The 15351-nt window shown below is 38.8% G+C and overlaps 2 protein-coding genes across 6 annotated transcripts in view; one reads left to right on the plus strand and one right to left on the minus strand.

Annotated features, from left to right (window-relative positions):
* LOC149858996 (ATP-binding cassette sub-family C member 3-like) overlaps window positions 1-4169 on the plus strand; it is a 345108-nt gene extending 340939 nt beyond the window's left edge. For 4 of the 5 annotated variants that reach the window (XM_090061603.1, XM_090061602.1, XM_090061604.1 and 1 more), the window contains 3 exons: window positions 1082-1248; window positions 2162-2356; window positions 3375-4169. In XM_090061603.1, coding sequence (XP_089917729.1) covers window positions 1082-1248; window positions 2162-2356; window positions 3375-3483 — 471 coding nt within the window. In that variant the 3' untranslated portion in view covers window positions 3484-4169. The remainder of the gene's footprint in view (window positions 1-1081; window positions 1249-2161; window positions 2357-3374) is intronic. The other variant, XM_090061606.1, reaches the window with a different exon arrangement.
* Window positions 3581-15126, minus strand: LOC149858998 (ankyrin repeat domain-containing protein 40-like). Its single transcript, XM_090061608.1, has 5 exons — window positions 14298-15126; window positions 11206-11354; window positions 8993-9478; window positions 7789-7970; window positions 3581-6787 (listed from the first exon to the last, which is right to left on the minus strand). Exons 1-5 carry the CDS (start codon window positions 14429-14431, stop codon window positions 6641-6643), a joined length of 1098 nt encoding a protein of 365 aa, XP_089917734.1. The 5' UTR covers window positions 14432-15126; the 3' UTR covers window positions 3581-6640.
* Window positions 15127-15351: the final 225 nt, after the last annotated feature.

Below are 15351 nucleotides of genomic sequence, written 5' to 3' on the forward strand. Positions count from 1 at the left end.
TAGAGGAAATGCAGGTTATTAGTAATCTCATCTGTCTCTCATTTGACATGTTTAGTGGTGTGGTTGTTTCAAAGCTTCGTCATCATACTTATACTACATAGTTATCTAGCTAATTATGTACAAGTACTGTAAAGGTTTTATTTGGAAAGCAGACTATAAATACAGAGGTAAAATGAAATGCTTGAAAATGCACACCTAACCCCTTTAATATATGGCCATAAATATACAATCGAAGGAGGCAAGAGAAATAAAAATTACAGTAACTGGGCTCCGTGCTGCAAATACTTTGGCACATGCGTAACCTGATCCACAAGAGAAATGCCATTGAATACTATGCATGGTGTAATTCCGATGAAGAAAATAATCCAGGTGCTTGCAGAAAAGAGTATTGTGCCTTGTAGTTAACTATCAGTGCGAGTTCAAGGAATTGCAAACAAGCCTATGAAACACCATGAATATGTTCGGTCTTAAGTATAAATACCTTTGTAATGTGTTGTTATTATCTACCACTTATATTGCCGTTGTGAAGGGCCACAGCCTGCATCAGGACCCCGTTGTATAAGACGTTGTACAAACCCTTGTCTCTGCAGCTGGGATCCTCCCATTGCTTCAGATTGGCATTTTGAATGTTGTCCTTTTTATTTGTTCTAATATGAACCATTTTGTGCCTGGTGGACAGGCTTTGGGGCACAAACAATGATGCTGTATTACAGGGGTGGCCAGTCTATGGCACAGGTATCACAAATGGCATGGGCAGCCCCCACGTGTGGCATGTGGCAGATTGGGGAGGGGACATATAGCGCACTGGCGGGTAAGACAGAGAGCAGAAAGCAGAGCATCAGATCAATCAGGGAGCACAGAGCAGAAAGCAGAGAAGCATCTTGGCCAGGGAGCAGGAAACTTAGCAGCAGATCAGGTAAGCGAGGGGGATTGGAGGGGCACTCAGGGGTGGTGCAGGGCAATTTGTGGCACACCTGCCAAAAAGGTTGGCCTCAGTCCGCTCTTTTGTGTGAAAATCTGCTTAGTACCTAGTTATAAACAATTAAACCCCTTGTCTAATCACTATGGGTTATTTATTCAGGACCCAGTTCTTTTTTCTGGAACACTGAGAATGAATCTGGATCCATTTAATAGTTACTCAGATGAAGAAATATGGACAGCACTTGAATTGTCTCACTTGAAGAGGTTTGTCAACAGTCAGCCGGCCATGCTGGATTACGAATGCTCAGAAGGGGGAGAGAACCTTAGGTAACGAGGACTCTACGGTAGCTACATAATCGTTGTGATTTTGGCATCCTGAGAATTATTTATCCCGTATTTCAAATTCCATTTAGCCCGGTGTGGGATAGCATTTGAGTATCCCACTGAAGCTGTCACCAGAAGGAGCGAAGCATCTCTTGTGCTGCACTGAGTAGGGTTCCTTTCCTGAATTTGGCCTCTACTCCAGGACATTTTCCTGGGTCCTTTGAAATGTCTGAGCTCAGTATTGAACGTCAGGACCCTACACTTTTGCAAACATGAGCAATGACAATAAAATGTGTTGTAATATTGGCTTCTGGTGCAACACTGCATCAGTAGGAAGCCCCAGCTCTTTTCTAACTCCAAAGGTGTCTTCACCATGTCAAGGTTGAGGCTTATCAGTGGAGGAAGCTTTTCTTCTTCAAACTGTGCCTCTTCCTTGAATAAAGTAGGACTGTCAGCTTCAACCAAAGCAATTCCATAAGAACTCAAGTTCCTTTACATACCTCACAACGTTCTTTTTTCTCCTAATTTGCCAGTTTGTCTTGTGGGCTGATTTTAATAGCAATGGGCTTGTTGAAAGCAAATCAGGGAATGCACATTATAATAGCAACCACAGCTGGAGGCATTTATAATTTGCACAAACTGTCTATAATAAGCTTTACTGGCTGTAATCATTGAACCACGGTTAATTATGCTTATTACTATAACCAGTATATTAATTGGAAAGTAAATATGTATTTTAGAGTAGCAGTTATCTTTTACAAGCTCAAAAGCCAGTGGAAGAATATTTGACAAAACACCCTATTTGACTAATAGTTCTATCCTATGGAAAAAAATGTCTAGTGTATTAAATTTTGAACAAAGAAAAGCAGGCAGCCCTAAGGAACCTGTTGCTGAACAACCTTGTCTTTGCTTTCAGCGTTGGTCAAAGACAGCTGGTCTGCTTGGCAAGAGCCCTCCTTCGCAAAACAAGAATCTTAGTTCTGGATGAAGCAACTGCAGCAATTGACCTTGAGACAGATGATTTAATTCAGATGACAATCAGGACTCAATTTGAAGATTGCACTGTACTAACAATAGCGCACAGACTGAACACAATTATGGATTATACAAGGTAAACTTAAAGAACCAGAAACAGTAAATGTATTGAATGAGGTTAATATGACCAGAAATATGGGTTGGTTTGTTTTGGTTTTTTTTATTTCTCTGATCATCCTGTAGGACTTTTAACCTCTCCTACTGCCCTCATTAAAATCAGAAAGTGCAGCTACCTAGTCTGAGAGACCTTTTAACCGGTCTTTCTATTGTAAGTCATGAGCATAATAATTTTTTTTTTGAGAGAGAAGGAAAAAGCCCTTTTGCCATGCCCCGACCATTTGCTTTTATAATCCATTTTGCTGAAGGAGTCTAGTACCTGCTTTCTCTGGTGATGCAGAAAGTTGCAGATTTGAAGGCCTAGTTTGGCCTATTGTATTAATACTTGCTTTAAGTCCAATAGCTGCAGGTGAACTAGAACATCTCTATTCAGAAAAATATCTTGACTTGGAAATTTCCAAGGATGGAAAATCTACCACAGTCCTTACTAAAATGAACCAATGGTTACTTTCCCTCAAGCTTAAAAACGTCAGTCTGTTTCTAATCTGAATTTGTCGAGTTTGAACTTTCCAGCCGTAGTCCTTTGTTAAATTTTTGTTTTCCTGAGAAAATTTCTGCTCCTCACATAGAGACGCCCTTAACGTTCTCGTTAGGTTAGTGATACTCAGTGCTACAAGTGACTTTTCAAAAATAAGCACCATTTACAGCTCTTTTTCTGCATGCATTAGATATACTCATGGACAATGAAACACTTTCATCTGCATGCTGTGGGTTTTTTATTTTTTTGAACTGGAGTGTGCCCATTCTAGTGCATCTAGGGGTGTTGTTATGGCTCTTCAGTTAACACTCATGAAACATCCACGTCAGTCAAGTTTCAGTGGCACTATCATTGTAACGTGTCATAGTATGTGAACATGATTTACACAATAAGCGGGGAAGGTTTGCAATATGTGCTTCCATTGCTGAGGGGGGCATCGTTTCCTAAGAGAAGTGAGATTTTTCTGAAACATCAGCTTTTCTTTCTTTCTTTGATACAGGGTCCTGGTTCTAGATAAAGGAACTATAGCTGAATTTGATACACCAACAAGACTTATAGCTTCAAGAAGTATTTTCTACAGTATGGCCAAAGATGCTGGACTGGCATAACAAAACTTTTTTATACCACTTAAAGCAACCCATGAGTTTACTGTATTTTACAGAATGGTCTTTGTAGCAGACTAAGCTTGTGATACAGAACAGTGTATTTTACACCCACAGTGACCAAACATGAATTTTATATTTTTAAAACTATTTTCTATATGTATGTATATGAAGAATTTCATTGATGCTTTTTTCCTCAAAGAATGCCAAGTGTCCTGCCAGGAAAATGTATGTACTGCAAGGTAACATGTACTGTATTTTGATTTATCATTAGAAATTAAAACTAATGATACAAAATACACCTTTTCTGTGCCTTTTGTATTGAAACTCACGAACCTTGAAATGGGACAGTTGACTTTATTGTTGGGGTTCAGTTGAAAGGAAATACTAAAAGAGCAATTCACTTGTCCCAAACCATTCCTTATAAATAGTTAATGCTGACGGGACAAGAATGTTGGATACCAAAGTTTCAGAGCCACAAGCCAGTGACATCATGGAGCTTCATTTCTACATCAGCCTGGAATGGCCTGAAGAATTGGGATTAATACACTTTTTTTCTCATTCCTACCAATAATTGTAAATGTAGAAATACATCCACATATAAGACCTAATGTAAAATCAAGTGCAATTAACACAGCAATTTCTATTAACTTCAGTGGAGTCTGAATAAATGCTTGTAAAGATATAACTGAAGAGATGTTACTTTATTTAATACTTCTGCTTTCTGTATAAAAGCAACGTGGATAAGAAAAGTCATCTACAAGTTCAGCAACTGATTTTTTTTATGGTATACCATTTATTTTTCTTATGTGGGTTACAATTGTTTGTTTTATATGGTTATATATTTCCAAATAATATGTAGCTAACATCTATTACAAGAGGAAATTTAGATTGTAAATGATGAAGGATGAATTCTGTGCAGCAAATGATTGTCACTAAGATCTAAGGGCACGTCCATTTTTTTTTTTGGTTCCTCATCTCCCTTACCAACAACAATGGAAAGGAGAAAACGTTGTTCTTTCTTTCCTATGACTGAAAGAAAAAAAAATTCTGTAACCATGTGAGAAGACCAAAAATAATTATTTATTAATTATAAAAAGAATGCATCTCAAATAGAAACAAGAGTCTACAGCCAAGCAATTCATTTAATGTTAACATAGCTTTCACATAGTAATGCACAAAGTACATGAATCCTTGATCAGATACAATAGTGTGAATGTTATACAGTTACTTGATTAATTCAGCTAGCAAAGCTGATATTTTCAGTTATAAATTCTATATGGTATAAAGTATAAAAATATTCCTCTTAATGCATAGATAGCTATTAGCAACTGTGCAACATCATCAATATACCAATGAAATCAGTCAATTCAATGGCTGATCATTTTACTAGCAAATCCTACCAATTTACACGTAAGAGTATTGTGCCTTTATTCACGGACTGGCTAAGGCCTATGACAGGTCTAAGCCAGCGTAAATGCCACAGGTCATTAATAGTGTAATGAGAAATCGTTCCAATATATATGCTTCCATTCTATAGTAGTTAATTTAACACCAATAAATTAGTTTAAAAAATAGGATAGTCATTGGATCCTGCTGTAAAAAGAGACTATAACAATTTTACTGCCATTTTTCTTGTTAGAGACTCTCAGCTAAAGGAAAGAGTTTGGATTCAATTGATTTACAGAGTTAGCATGTTATGGTTAGGTCCACAAAAGGACTTAAGAAGCTAACGTTTCCATATGCACGGCACAGAGAAACTTAGGCACTGAACTGGGGCTGAAGGTTCCCCTGGATGGTAGGACACCTAGGTTCTTCTGCAGCTCCAGTGCTTAGTGCCAATAGTTTCCCAAAAAGTTAAGGAGAAAAACAGTGGGAAGTCTGACAAGTCAAATACGTCTTCTCTCTTATCTAGCATTCAACAAATTCTTAGCATGAACCAGTATTTTTCTTCTCATTAAGAAGAGTTTGCTAATAAAAAAAATCCTGTAAGCTAGACAAAATTCCAGCAAGCCTGTCTTTACTGTTTTTTCTATTTAATTATTTCGGGATTTTATAGCAGAGTAGCCTAACACTGAATTCACGTTAACAGGACAGGGAATGGTTACCATGGGAGAAAGGGAAACAAAACAGGTAAATACAAATAATTCAGAAAGTAAAATCCTCTGAATCCCTGGATTTGAATGTCATCCCAGTTTTTAAGATGCCACGTATTTTACTGGTTTCCATTTGCACGGGAATTGTATAGCTTTGAATATTTATCAGGCAAGTCTGACTTGAGGAGAAAATGAAACTGCAGTATTTGTGCTCGTTACTCGCATGGACATCAGACACAGAATTTATCTCCCTGGAGTGAAAAATAATTGCCATTGTAAAGCAGTATTAGAGAAACTTCTTGCCAACAAAGCAACAAATAATGTTGGATACCAAAAAGTCATCTTTTCACTACTGTGTATTGACAAGCAATTGAGATTAAAAAAGTCCTAGCTATTTTGGTCAGTTAGCGCATTTTAACAACTATTCTTTTTTGTTTTGTGTTTTTTTCAACCTGAGAAATCACAGCTGATTAATCACTTAATTATACTTAAAATCGAACAAAACAAGTTTTGTGCTTCTTTCCCAGATTTAAATCCTTCCATTTTAACACCCTTTAAAAAGGGACTGATTGGTTTTTCGTGTTTTTTTCTCCCAAGACACAGAAGTAGCTCACATTAGTGGCAATAGGAAGTCTGCACACATTAAGTAAGTACCTCAGTACAAACAGTAGACGTATTTTACCTTCTATCCTTTAGCATAAATGCTTCTGCTATTTATAGCAAGCAATTATTAGATCAGTCTAATTTAAGCTTTTCCCTGAGAGCTTCTAACTCTACAGTGTTTCACATAAGGGATTATTCTCTAATAAGGAACGGATTTCTCCATAAACAGACTAATTCTGCCATTGCCTTCTTTTCAGAAGCAAACTTTTATGTCAGAAGTTACTCCCTTGCATGTCAGTTTTAGATTAACTGTGCATAAGTTGTTAACTTTATCTCAAAAGTTAACAAAATAGATTTTGTTCAGGTTTTAGCCCTTACCAGGTACAGATACTATGGTTAAACACAGAATCCATTGCTTTAAAATAAAAGATACAATTGTATTTGTGTTATGCCTCTTTAAACAGTTAATAAGTCAGCTCTGATGCTTTCTTGTTATAACAAGGCCTTTCGGTCAGAGTTGATGCAGCATTTCTGCATAGAAAGTTTTTGTCTCCTATTGTCAGGACCAGCTCCAGTTCTTGGAAATCCTGAAGCCTTGCAACATCTTTGTCCTTTAAATAAATAATACAATAAGTTAGCAAAAGTTATAGTAATAGTACAGGAGTTAAGTGTTGCAGATTTAAGCAATAAAATAAATGAATGATGTCAGCATGACAGAGGTACCTACCCATCAGTGCGAATCTTACTTATTGAACTATAAAGCAGACATTGCTGTTGCATTACTTTGGCATTTTCTTCAGCCAGTCACTTTATCCCCTGCTGCTAAGTCCTACTAGCTCATTTTTTATTCAGGATTTTTGTTTTGGCCATCTAAAAAGAACCAGAAGCTCTGTCCACATGAGGAGGTTTGCCAGCTATGTTGGGGGGAGCTTTTCATGCCCTTTCCCAACATATCTCCGCCAGTAGAACTATGGAGCGTAGATGACTAAGCCTGCAAGTTTCTTGATTTCTGTCTCCTGCTTTATTTATCTATTTATTTTTGTAACATGTAAAACTGCATAAGCATAATCATGCTAGCTGTTGCAACTTTACAGGGAAGGCATTAAGATGAAGCGTAAAAAAAAAAAGAGCAAAAGCTTGTTCCTTAACATTATGAAACATGCTGTGAAACATTACAGCAACTGACACTGCGTTTGTAACCAGAGGACTCCAACCCTCTTTGACATCTCTCATCCACTGCCGCATCTCTGTTCAAAGCCGCAAAAATCAAACTGCAACAGCTATGCCTGATTAGCTGAAGGCAGCAATGGGGGGACCATCAGAAGTCCTCTGAAAGTCCATCTTCCTTTTTGCAGTGGCCCATATGTTCCACGAACACTGACTTGTGGGAAAACTCAGTTATCAATGATTATGTAAAATTGGATTTCTATATACATGTATTAAACAGTGCTGCAAGGATCAATTGTTAAGCTTTTATGGTGCACGACGACAGTACCACAACTCATATTCAAAGATGAAGGGATATTGCAGGGCCCTTGAATGATGAATGAAAGTACTTTCTATGTTAAACATTGTGGCAAATAATATTTTGCTTATAGTTGAAAGTTCTTACCTTTCTTAATACTGTATTTGGTAATTTTCTGATCTTCTCTACATGTTCTGGATTAACACCCAGTTCACAGCAACTCACTCTGAGCAGTTCCTTATAGGTCAGCTCTTGTCTATCCAGTTCAATTTCAATGAAATCATTTTCTCGAAGGGTAAGATTCTGAATTCTCACCTTCAGTACGAGTTCTAGTAGAAAAGAAACAAACATTTACATACATAGGAACGCAAGCTCATCTAAGTATAACTCCTTTAAGTCTTGTAAATATCACCGTAAGTTCATTTGATTCACTACTTTTGACTTTTAATGTTGTCAGAAGAGCTAGAGGCACAATTCTGCAACCGAAATCATAATTGGCACATGAAAGCCACAACAAGTAGCAAAGCAAGCTTCCTTGTAACCCACCACTCCAACAATTTTAGTTCTTTGCACTTCTAGAGACAGTATAGTCTCTTTGATCACTCATTCCGTGACATGGGCAACCTAGAAGTGAACTATATCTGATAACTCAGTCCTCTGTTAGTGGTGAATCGAACATTAATATTTTCATAGATCTTCTCTCAGCTCCTGACCACCATATCAGGACATCTGCACAGTTTTGACTCAAACAGCAAAATATGAGCATTTGGCTGAAATTATGGAACCAATTATACTAAGCTTATTATACAGTTATTTTATACCTAGATCCAACAGGATATAATATTATACTTCCTGTCTGTATAAAAATCCTTCATGTTCCTCTTGAGACTGAACTATAACAGAGTCTCCTTCAGGTTCACTGGGTGCAGATCTGCCTTGGGTCTTGCGTGCTCTATCATTTATGCCAGTGGTTCCCAACCTTTTTAGACCGTGGACTGGCAAACTGTGGACCAGCATACTGCAATCTGGAAGTGACCAGCATGCTGCAACCCAGGGTTGGGAACCTTTATGGGGTTAGGTTTTATAATACTCTACAGAACCCAGAGTTATCTAAGAAATGTTTCCGTGTCCATGTGTACTAAATGACCCAGTAGAAACAGGTTTATTTGTCAGATTTTTTTTTTTACAGTCCCAACTCAGAAGTATCACACCTAACGTATGAAAGCATGAACAGTGACTAGTCTATTTTCATTCCCAAAGATGAGAGAAGTTGCCAGGACAAGACCAGGCCAAAGAAAAGAAGAGAGGTAAAACTAGATTTGTGAACTGTCCGAGAATCATATCATGTTACCTTGCATATTAAACGGGAAAGATCCAGTTAAAAAAAGTGGCTGAAACGGCGGCATGGGCCCTGAAGAATAGCCATTTTGTTGCTGGGACGCAGACTGTTTAGGTGCAGCTGAAGAAGGGGAGGTTCTGCTCGGAGGCACAGATGTCTGGCAAAGAGGACCGTTCTGGACTAAAGGCTTTGGACATTCTGGCATGGAAAAAACTCCCATTGATGTTGGCTCTTCTTCCTTATCAGCCACTACTGAGACAGTATTTTCATGCTGTAGCGATGCAGATGGGCAAGCTTCATTTTGATGCAGTGCAGAAGAGTTGGCATCTTGCGATTCCAGGGACGAGGAGAAACTTCCATTCAGAGAGCAAGTAGAGGGGTCTGGAATATTGTTACTCATGGTGTTATACACATAAGGGAAAGGTGGATTGGCCAGGTAATTAGGGACAATGGACAACTCTGAACCTTTCTTCAAATCTGGAAGTTCATCATCCTCCACTGGAAAGAAAAGAAAAAGCAGCCACTGAACCACTGTAACCAACCATTACAGATTGGAGAGAACAGAGATTCAGTAAATCGATGCATTTCAGAGCCAGATTATTAAAAAAAAGCCCCCAAAACATTATATCTGAGACATAAAACAACAAGCTAGAAACTACTCTATGTAGCTGTGCTAAGATGCTCCAAACCAGGAATTCTGAGAACAAAGTTGAAGTGGCTAGGATATTGCAAAGATACCATTTTTCCCTCCCCACACACTGAGATTGATAGACAGTCAGACATCCTGCAACCAGCATCTTGTGCCATATTCTCTGTTAGTGTCAATCTAAGACTTAGATAATGAGCATAAAGCAGAGGATCAATAGAGAACTGTGGACTGTGAGGTTTCCTGCAGGTTCTAAAGAACAGGCGAGGAAAACAGCATACAGCAAGGAAATAGGAACAGAAGCAGAAACCAGAGAGAAAGAAGTGCAAAAATTACTCTGCACAGGCTTCAGGCTAATTTTCATCTATAGAAACATCCCTATTACACTCCAGTAATTATGAACACAATACTGTAATGGCCCCTTTGGGGCTGCTACTCTATCAATGTCTTTTTCTGGGATACTTCTCTAGCCTGCTGTTCTTTCGGTGAGATCAATACAGTTGATGCTTTAACTCCAAAATGTTTCCAGTCACTTATGTTAAAGGCTTTATATATTAGAGAGACTTTCTTCTCTTCATCCTCACTAGAAGCCACATAAAAAGCTTTACCTGTCTGTAGTAAGAAAATGACATGACTATTTAACTTTTGCAAATGATAGCTTTTTTCACCATGCAGAAAAACATTTAGAAGGACAGTTGAACCCATTTTCTAAAAGTGATGCTTTTTTCCCCTTGGGTAAAAATACTGGGGCCCAGGAATAACTACTACCATAGGATTATAAAACCACAATACAGAATCAGCACACCTACACCAGCACAATGGGGCAAGCACATCATTATCCTAAATAATATCACCTGAAGAACAGGTCAAAGGAAGTGATACTTTCCCTCAATGTGGCACTGGTTAGACCACAGCTGGAGTACTACGCCCTGTTTTGGGCGCTGTACTTCAAGAGGGATGTGGATAATCTCAAGAGGGTCCAGAGGAGGGCCACTCATATGGTTAGGGGCCTGCAGGATAGGTCCTATGAGAGGCTGAAGGACCTGGAGCTCTTCAGCCTCTATAGGAGAAGGCTGAGAGGGGATCTGGTGACTGCCTACAAATTTGTTGGGGGGAGGTTGCAAGAAATAGGAGATGCTCTGTTTACCAGGGCGCCCCTTGGAGTAACTAGAAACAATGGCCACAAACCGACGGAGAGCAGATTTAGATTAGACACAAGGAAGAACTTTTTTACAGTAAGGGGGACCAGAGTCTGGAATGGGCTCCCAAGGAAGGAAGTGCTCTCCCCTACCTTGGAGGTCTTTAAGAAGAGACCGGACATGCACCTGGCTGGGGTCATCTAACCCCAGCTCTTTTTCCTGCTCAGGGTGGGGAGGTAGGGGTCGGACTTGATCTACTGAGGTCCCTTCCAACCCTGAAAATCTATGAAATCTATGAAGAAATAAATAAAAATATCACCCGAAGAAATCCTTGCCTCTGGTGTGATCCTTGGACCATCATGGCTACAACCTCACTCTAACACACTCTAAGTCACTATTATAATCTTTAACGTTTTATACTATATAACTAATCTGCTTACCTCCCATCATCTTCTTAATCTCTGTCTTTGAAGTTAACTGGAATGGCCTTTCTCCTTTCCTGGTAAGACTCTCCTTATCAGCCCCAGAGTCTAGCAAATAAGACACCACTTGAGCGTGATTTCGTTTGCAAGCCCAGTGCAAACAAGTCCTGCAGAAGAGAAATGTAAACACTACAAAATAACCAGGCTACCACGAGAATTTTACTCACTCCTATTGCATGAGAAGAGGCCAAGAACTGGCTTCTCCAAAAGCGGGGGGGGAAAGTCAAGTTTTCAATAGCTGAGTTACATTCCTTGAAAATCAGACTGTTGTCGATAGCCTGCAGTGACACCTGCTGATAGAGTTTTTCCCTACAGAAAAGTTTGTCACAAAAGTTTTTTTTTTGCAACAACAAATGTTTTTGATTTCAAGTTCAAAGTTCTTGTAAATGTTCGCGTCTTTTGCATACTGTTCTCACACGATAATCCCAAAACATCCCTTTTCCTGTACTTTAAATATGTTGTTTTTAAATTACTGGAAATAAATTGTACTTTGGTAACTAAGAGAAACAACCGCTTCCCTTTTGTCTTCAAACATCAGTGGAAAGGAGCAAAGATTTGTGCAGAATTATAAACTTGGATTTAAATTGGATTGCATATCAAAACAGATTTTAATAAGAACTGTTTTAGTTTTCTAGAAGAACATCTTACCAGGACAGCAGAAGTATTTTACAACACAAAGCAAAATAAGTCAAGCTTTTCTTTGTCATATTGGTTTTCACCCAAACTATTAAGTGAAGTTTCAGTCAGGTGAACCAGAGATTTGATTTTTAAATGGATCATTTATCTTTTAATTTCAATACTTTTTACCATCACAGCTTTCATACAGTCTGTATCCAAAATGGCTTTGCATGCTGTTTGTAAATAATGCAGTTACAGAGTGAGATCCTGTTGTTCTTTGAACTCCTTAAATGCTTCTTCAGCAGTTTCAGTTTAGAATTAAATAAAATAAGACAGGGGAAAAAACGTCCACACTTGTAAAAAAAAAAAAAAAAAAAAAGGACTCAGTAATTTAAATCAAGGTTTCTTGCACACTGATTTAAATCATTATTAAAACTGGTGATTTAAATAGCTGATTTTAATTGACCCACCCTTCTAAACAGTGCTACCCCAGCCTTTCAAAACAAGGTTTCTTTGCACAGGTTATGGAAAACCTCAATCATGTCATCAAAAAAAAATCCCTTAGGCTAAATCAGCAATTGAGATGCTGCATATCAAGTGCCATAACTCAGCTCCCTTTTATCTACACAGCATTATGTGCTGTTGGATGTACATGTTACTGTATCTGTATGATCAAGTAACTAAGATGTGCACGGTGCAAGAATCGTACCATCACAAAGCATGGTATTTCTGCTCTACCTAGGACTGTGCACTGGAGGTAAAAGCCACTGTTTTTAAATGTGCCAAAACAATATCATAATAACACAACAAAGGGAACTCCTTCATTATTTATAACAGAAGTCCCGTGCTATCCAAGTCAAGCTAAGTGAAAGTTTGCCTGGATTTTGTTTTGTGGTGGTATTTTATTTCTTTGAATATTGCACAGATCTCTTCCTCAATTTGGGTTCAAAATAACAGCATGGTGCTTTGAACCCAGGAGTAAAATTCAGCCAAATCACAAATCCTTGCAAGATTTGGGTCTATCTGGTAACATGCTGGGGGTTCAGACATTATGCTCTTCTAGAAAAGCCTAAGTTCACCCAGCTTCCACCTTACGTCATGAACTTGTGTAGTGCTCAGGCAGCGCCCCACTAACTTGAAAAGGACTGTGCACAGGGGGATTTATATAGTTCTCAATGCAGGAGTACTTCCTTAGTTTGCTACAAAGATATGTAAACCTCAGCAACTTGGCCTGATTTAGTTCATTCCTAGCATTTCACGTGGATCTAATGAGGCCTGATACAAAGCGTTATTCATCATACCCATAGCAAAGCTCATTCCGGAGACGGGAGTTCTGCGGACAAACTCAAAGTATGAGAAAAACATGTTTACAAACACCACACGTAAGCAGCAGCAATTTTTATGTCAGGTTTGGCTTTCCTGCCTTAATGCCAGTTTTTGATGAAATGACTGCTTCTGAAAATGGCATCTTTGTGGGGGGGGGGTTTCTTATTCCTTCTATTTTTACCTTAGCTGCAAGCACAGCACAGTAATTCAAAGAAAGATATACAGGGAATCCAGTTAAAGCAAAACAGTTTGTAAAATGCCTTTTATACAGTTAGAGGTGTACTTGGTAGCCATGTTGGTCTGAGATAAGAAGACATACAAAAAACTAGAACTCTTGGTTCCAAAATGATACCTTTTATTACACCAACTGGGAAATCACAAGAAAATTGTCCTTTATAAAATTGTCCTTTTATAAAGTTATGCATTAAATAGTTTATACAAATTAAAATGTAAGTTCCCACACAGGTGAATGTCTGCATAATGCAAGAAAGTTTCAAGATTTAGGACTGTCAGAATGGTATTTGAACAAGATGTCAGAATAAAAAGAAATCAATGAGATTTGAAGCATCTTGGTGAAAAGCACTGTAACTTCCTTTTAGTGGGAGGAGATTTTACGAGGTACTTTAAGAGTTAATCAAAAACAAACCTCCCAGTGAATAAATGAGGCTTAACAAGTCTGAGGCGTACCTGCTGACGGCATTTTACTGCGCTGTGCTGGGCAACCAGCATTCCATCAGTATATGTAATGGAAGATGTCAACACATTGTACTGATAGAAAACCAGAGACCATAGGTCAACATTTCTCTAACAAAAAAGAATATAAGTTTACAACGAGCACCATTACACATCCTTTTTTGGGGGATAATTTGAAGGCATCTAAACTGAGGAAGCATCTGTCCTTGGGTTTAAATGGAACATTTGAAATCCAAGCATGGTAAGTTTCACAATCTGCTAGCTTCCTGTTAATCTGTTTCATTAGAAAGCCGCGTACAAACTCCGTTATATAACATTCACTGGCTGAAAGCAGAAAAACCTGAATATTGTCTTTGTTCTAGCAGAGCCTGTCAGGTCTGTGAAGCATTAAGGGCGCGCGGCGAGGGACCTACCAGCCGTTGATCTCATTCTGAGAGTTGACATCCACGCCAAGGGACACCAGCCTTTGGACCTCCTCAAAGTCCCCCACTGCAGCTGCTTCTCTCAGTCTCTCCTGCTGCTCTTTTTGTTCCAAAAGGGCACTCATCTTCCCACGGTCTCCTTCTCTCAGCGTGGGGGATCCGTTGCACTGAGCTGTTTACGGAGGGCAATTTGGCATTTTCTAAAGCTGACACCCTGAAGCAGTATGTCCCAGATTGGCAAGATTAAATGAAACCTGCCAAACCAAAAGTAGCCCTCAGTCTTTCAATTTTAATCAGCTCCAGCTTACTTTTTCTGCATGTTATGTTTAAAATCAAAGACAGCCAGGCATTTGCAAAGGCAATTGCATAAGTATCTCTAGGCTGTTGCTGGTTTCCTAAACTCTTCTCAGGGGGACTGTATTATCTGTGACAACTCTGACCTAGATATTTAGTTCCTACTAGCAGTCCTGCCTGTGAATCACGGCTGCTGCTGTCTTATGAGCTATATACTGCCTCAGCTATGTATTTAGGCTGCTACTTGGTTATTTTTCTGGTACCAGCATGCATTGTAGTTTAATCTACAGAAAAATGTATAATGTGCAATAATACCCTTCATCCCAACAGTCTTTATTCTGATATTCTGTCCCCCCACCCCCTGCAAACAGATACCCTTTCACAAATTATTCTGCCCTGGCAGCTCTCAGCACCTATCTGGTAGCACAATGAATCGTTATGCAAGAACAGAGGTCCACTTCATAGAACAAGGGGCATGTCAACACGTGCATTTAAGGGTGACTAAATTTAATTGCATGAAGCAAATACGCAGTAAGTGATTTTTGGCAGGTGTCTATACATGCAGAGACTTGGCAAAAAACTTATGTGCTGCTAGTAGCTGGGCAGACCCAGCACTAAAGTTAGTGCCAGATCACATCTACATGTCCATTAATACGCTTCAACAAATCATGCTTAAATTTTATACCTGCATTTGCAGGTATCAAATTTAGGCTCGGTTAGCTTAATTTCACCATTATTAATGCACATTAAG

This window comes from Crocodylus siamensis, chromosome 8 (assembly GCF_052110815.1).
Source record: "Crocodylus siamensis isolate JL-2025a chromosome 8, ASM5211081v1, whole genome shotgun sequence".
Taxonomy (NCBI): domain Eukaryota; kingdom Metazoa; phylum Chordata; order Crocodylia; family Crocodylidae; genus Crocodylus; species Crocodylus siamensis.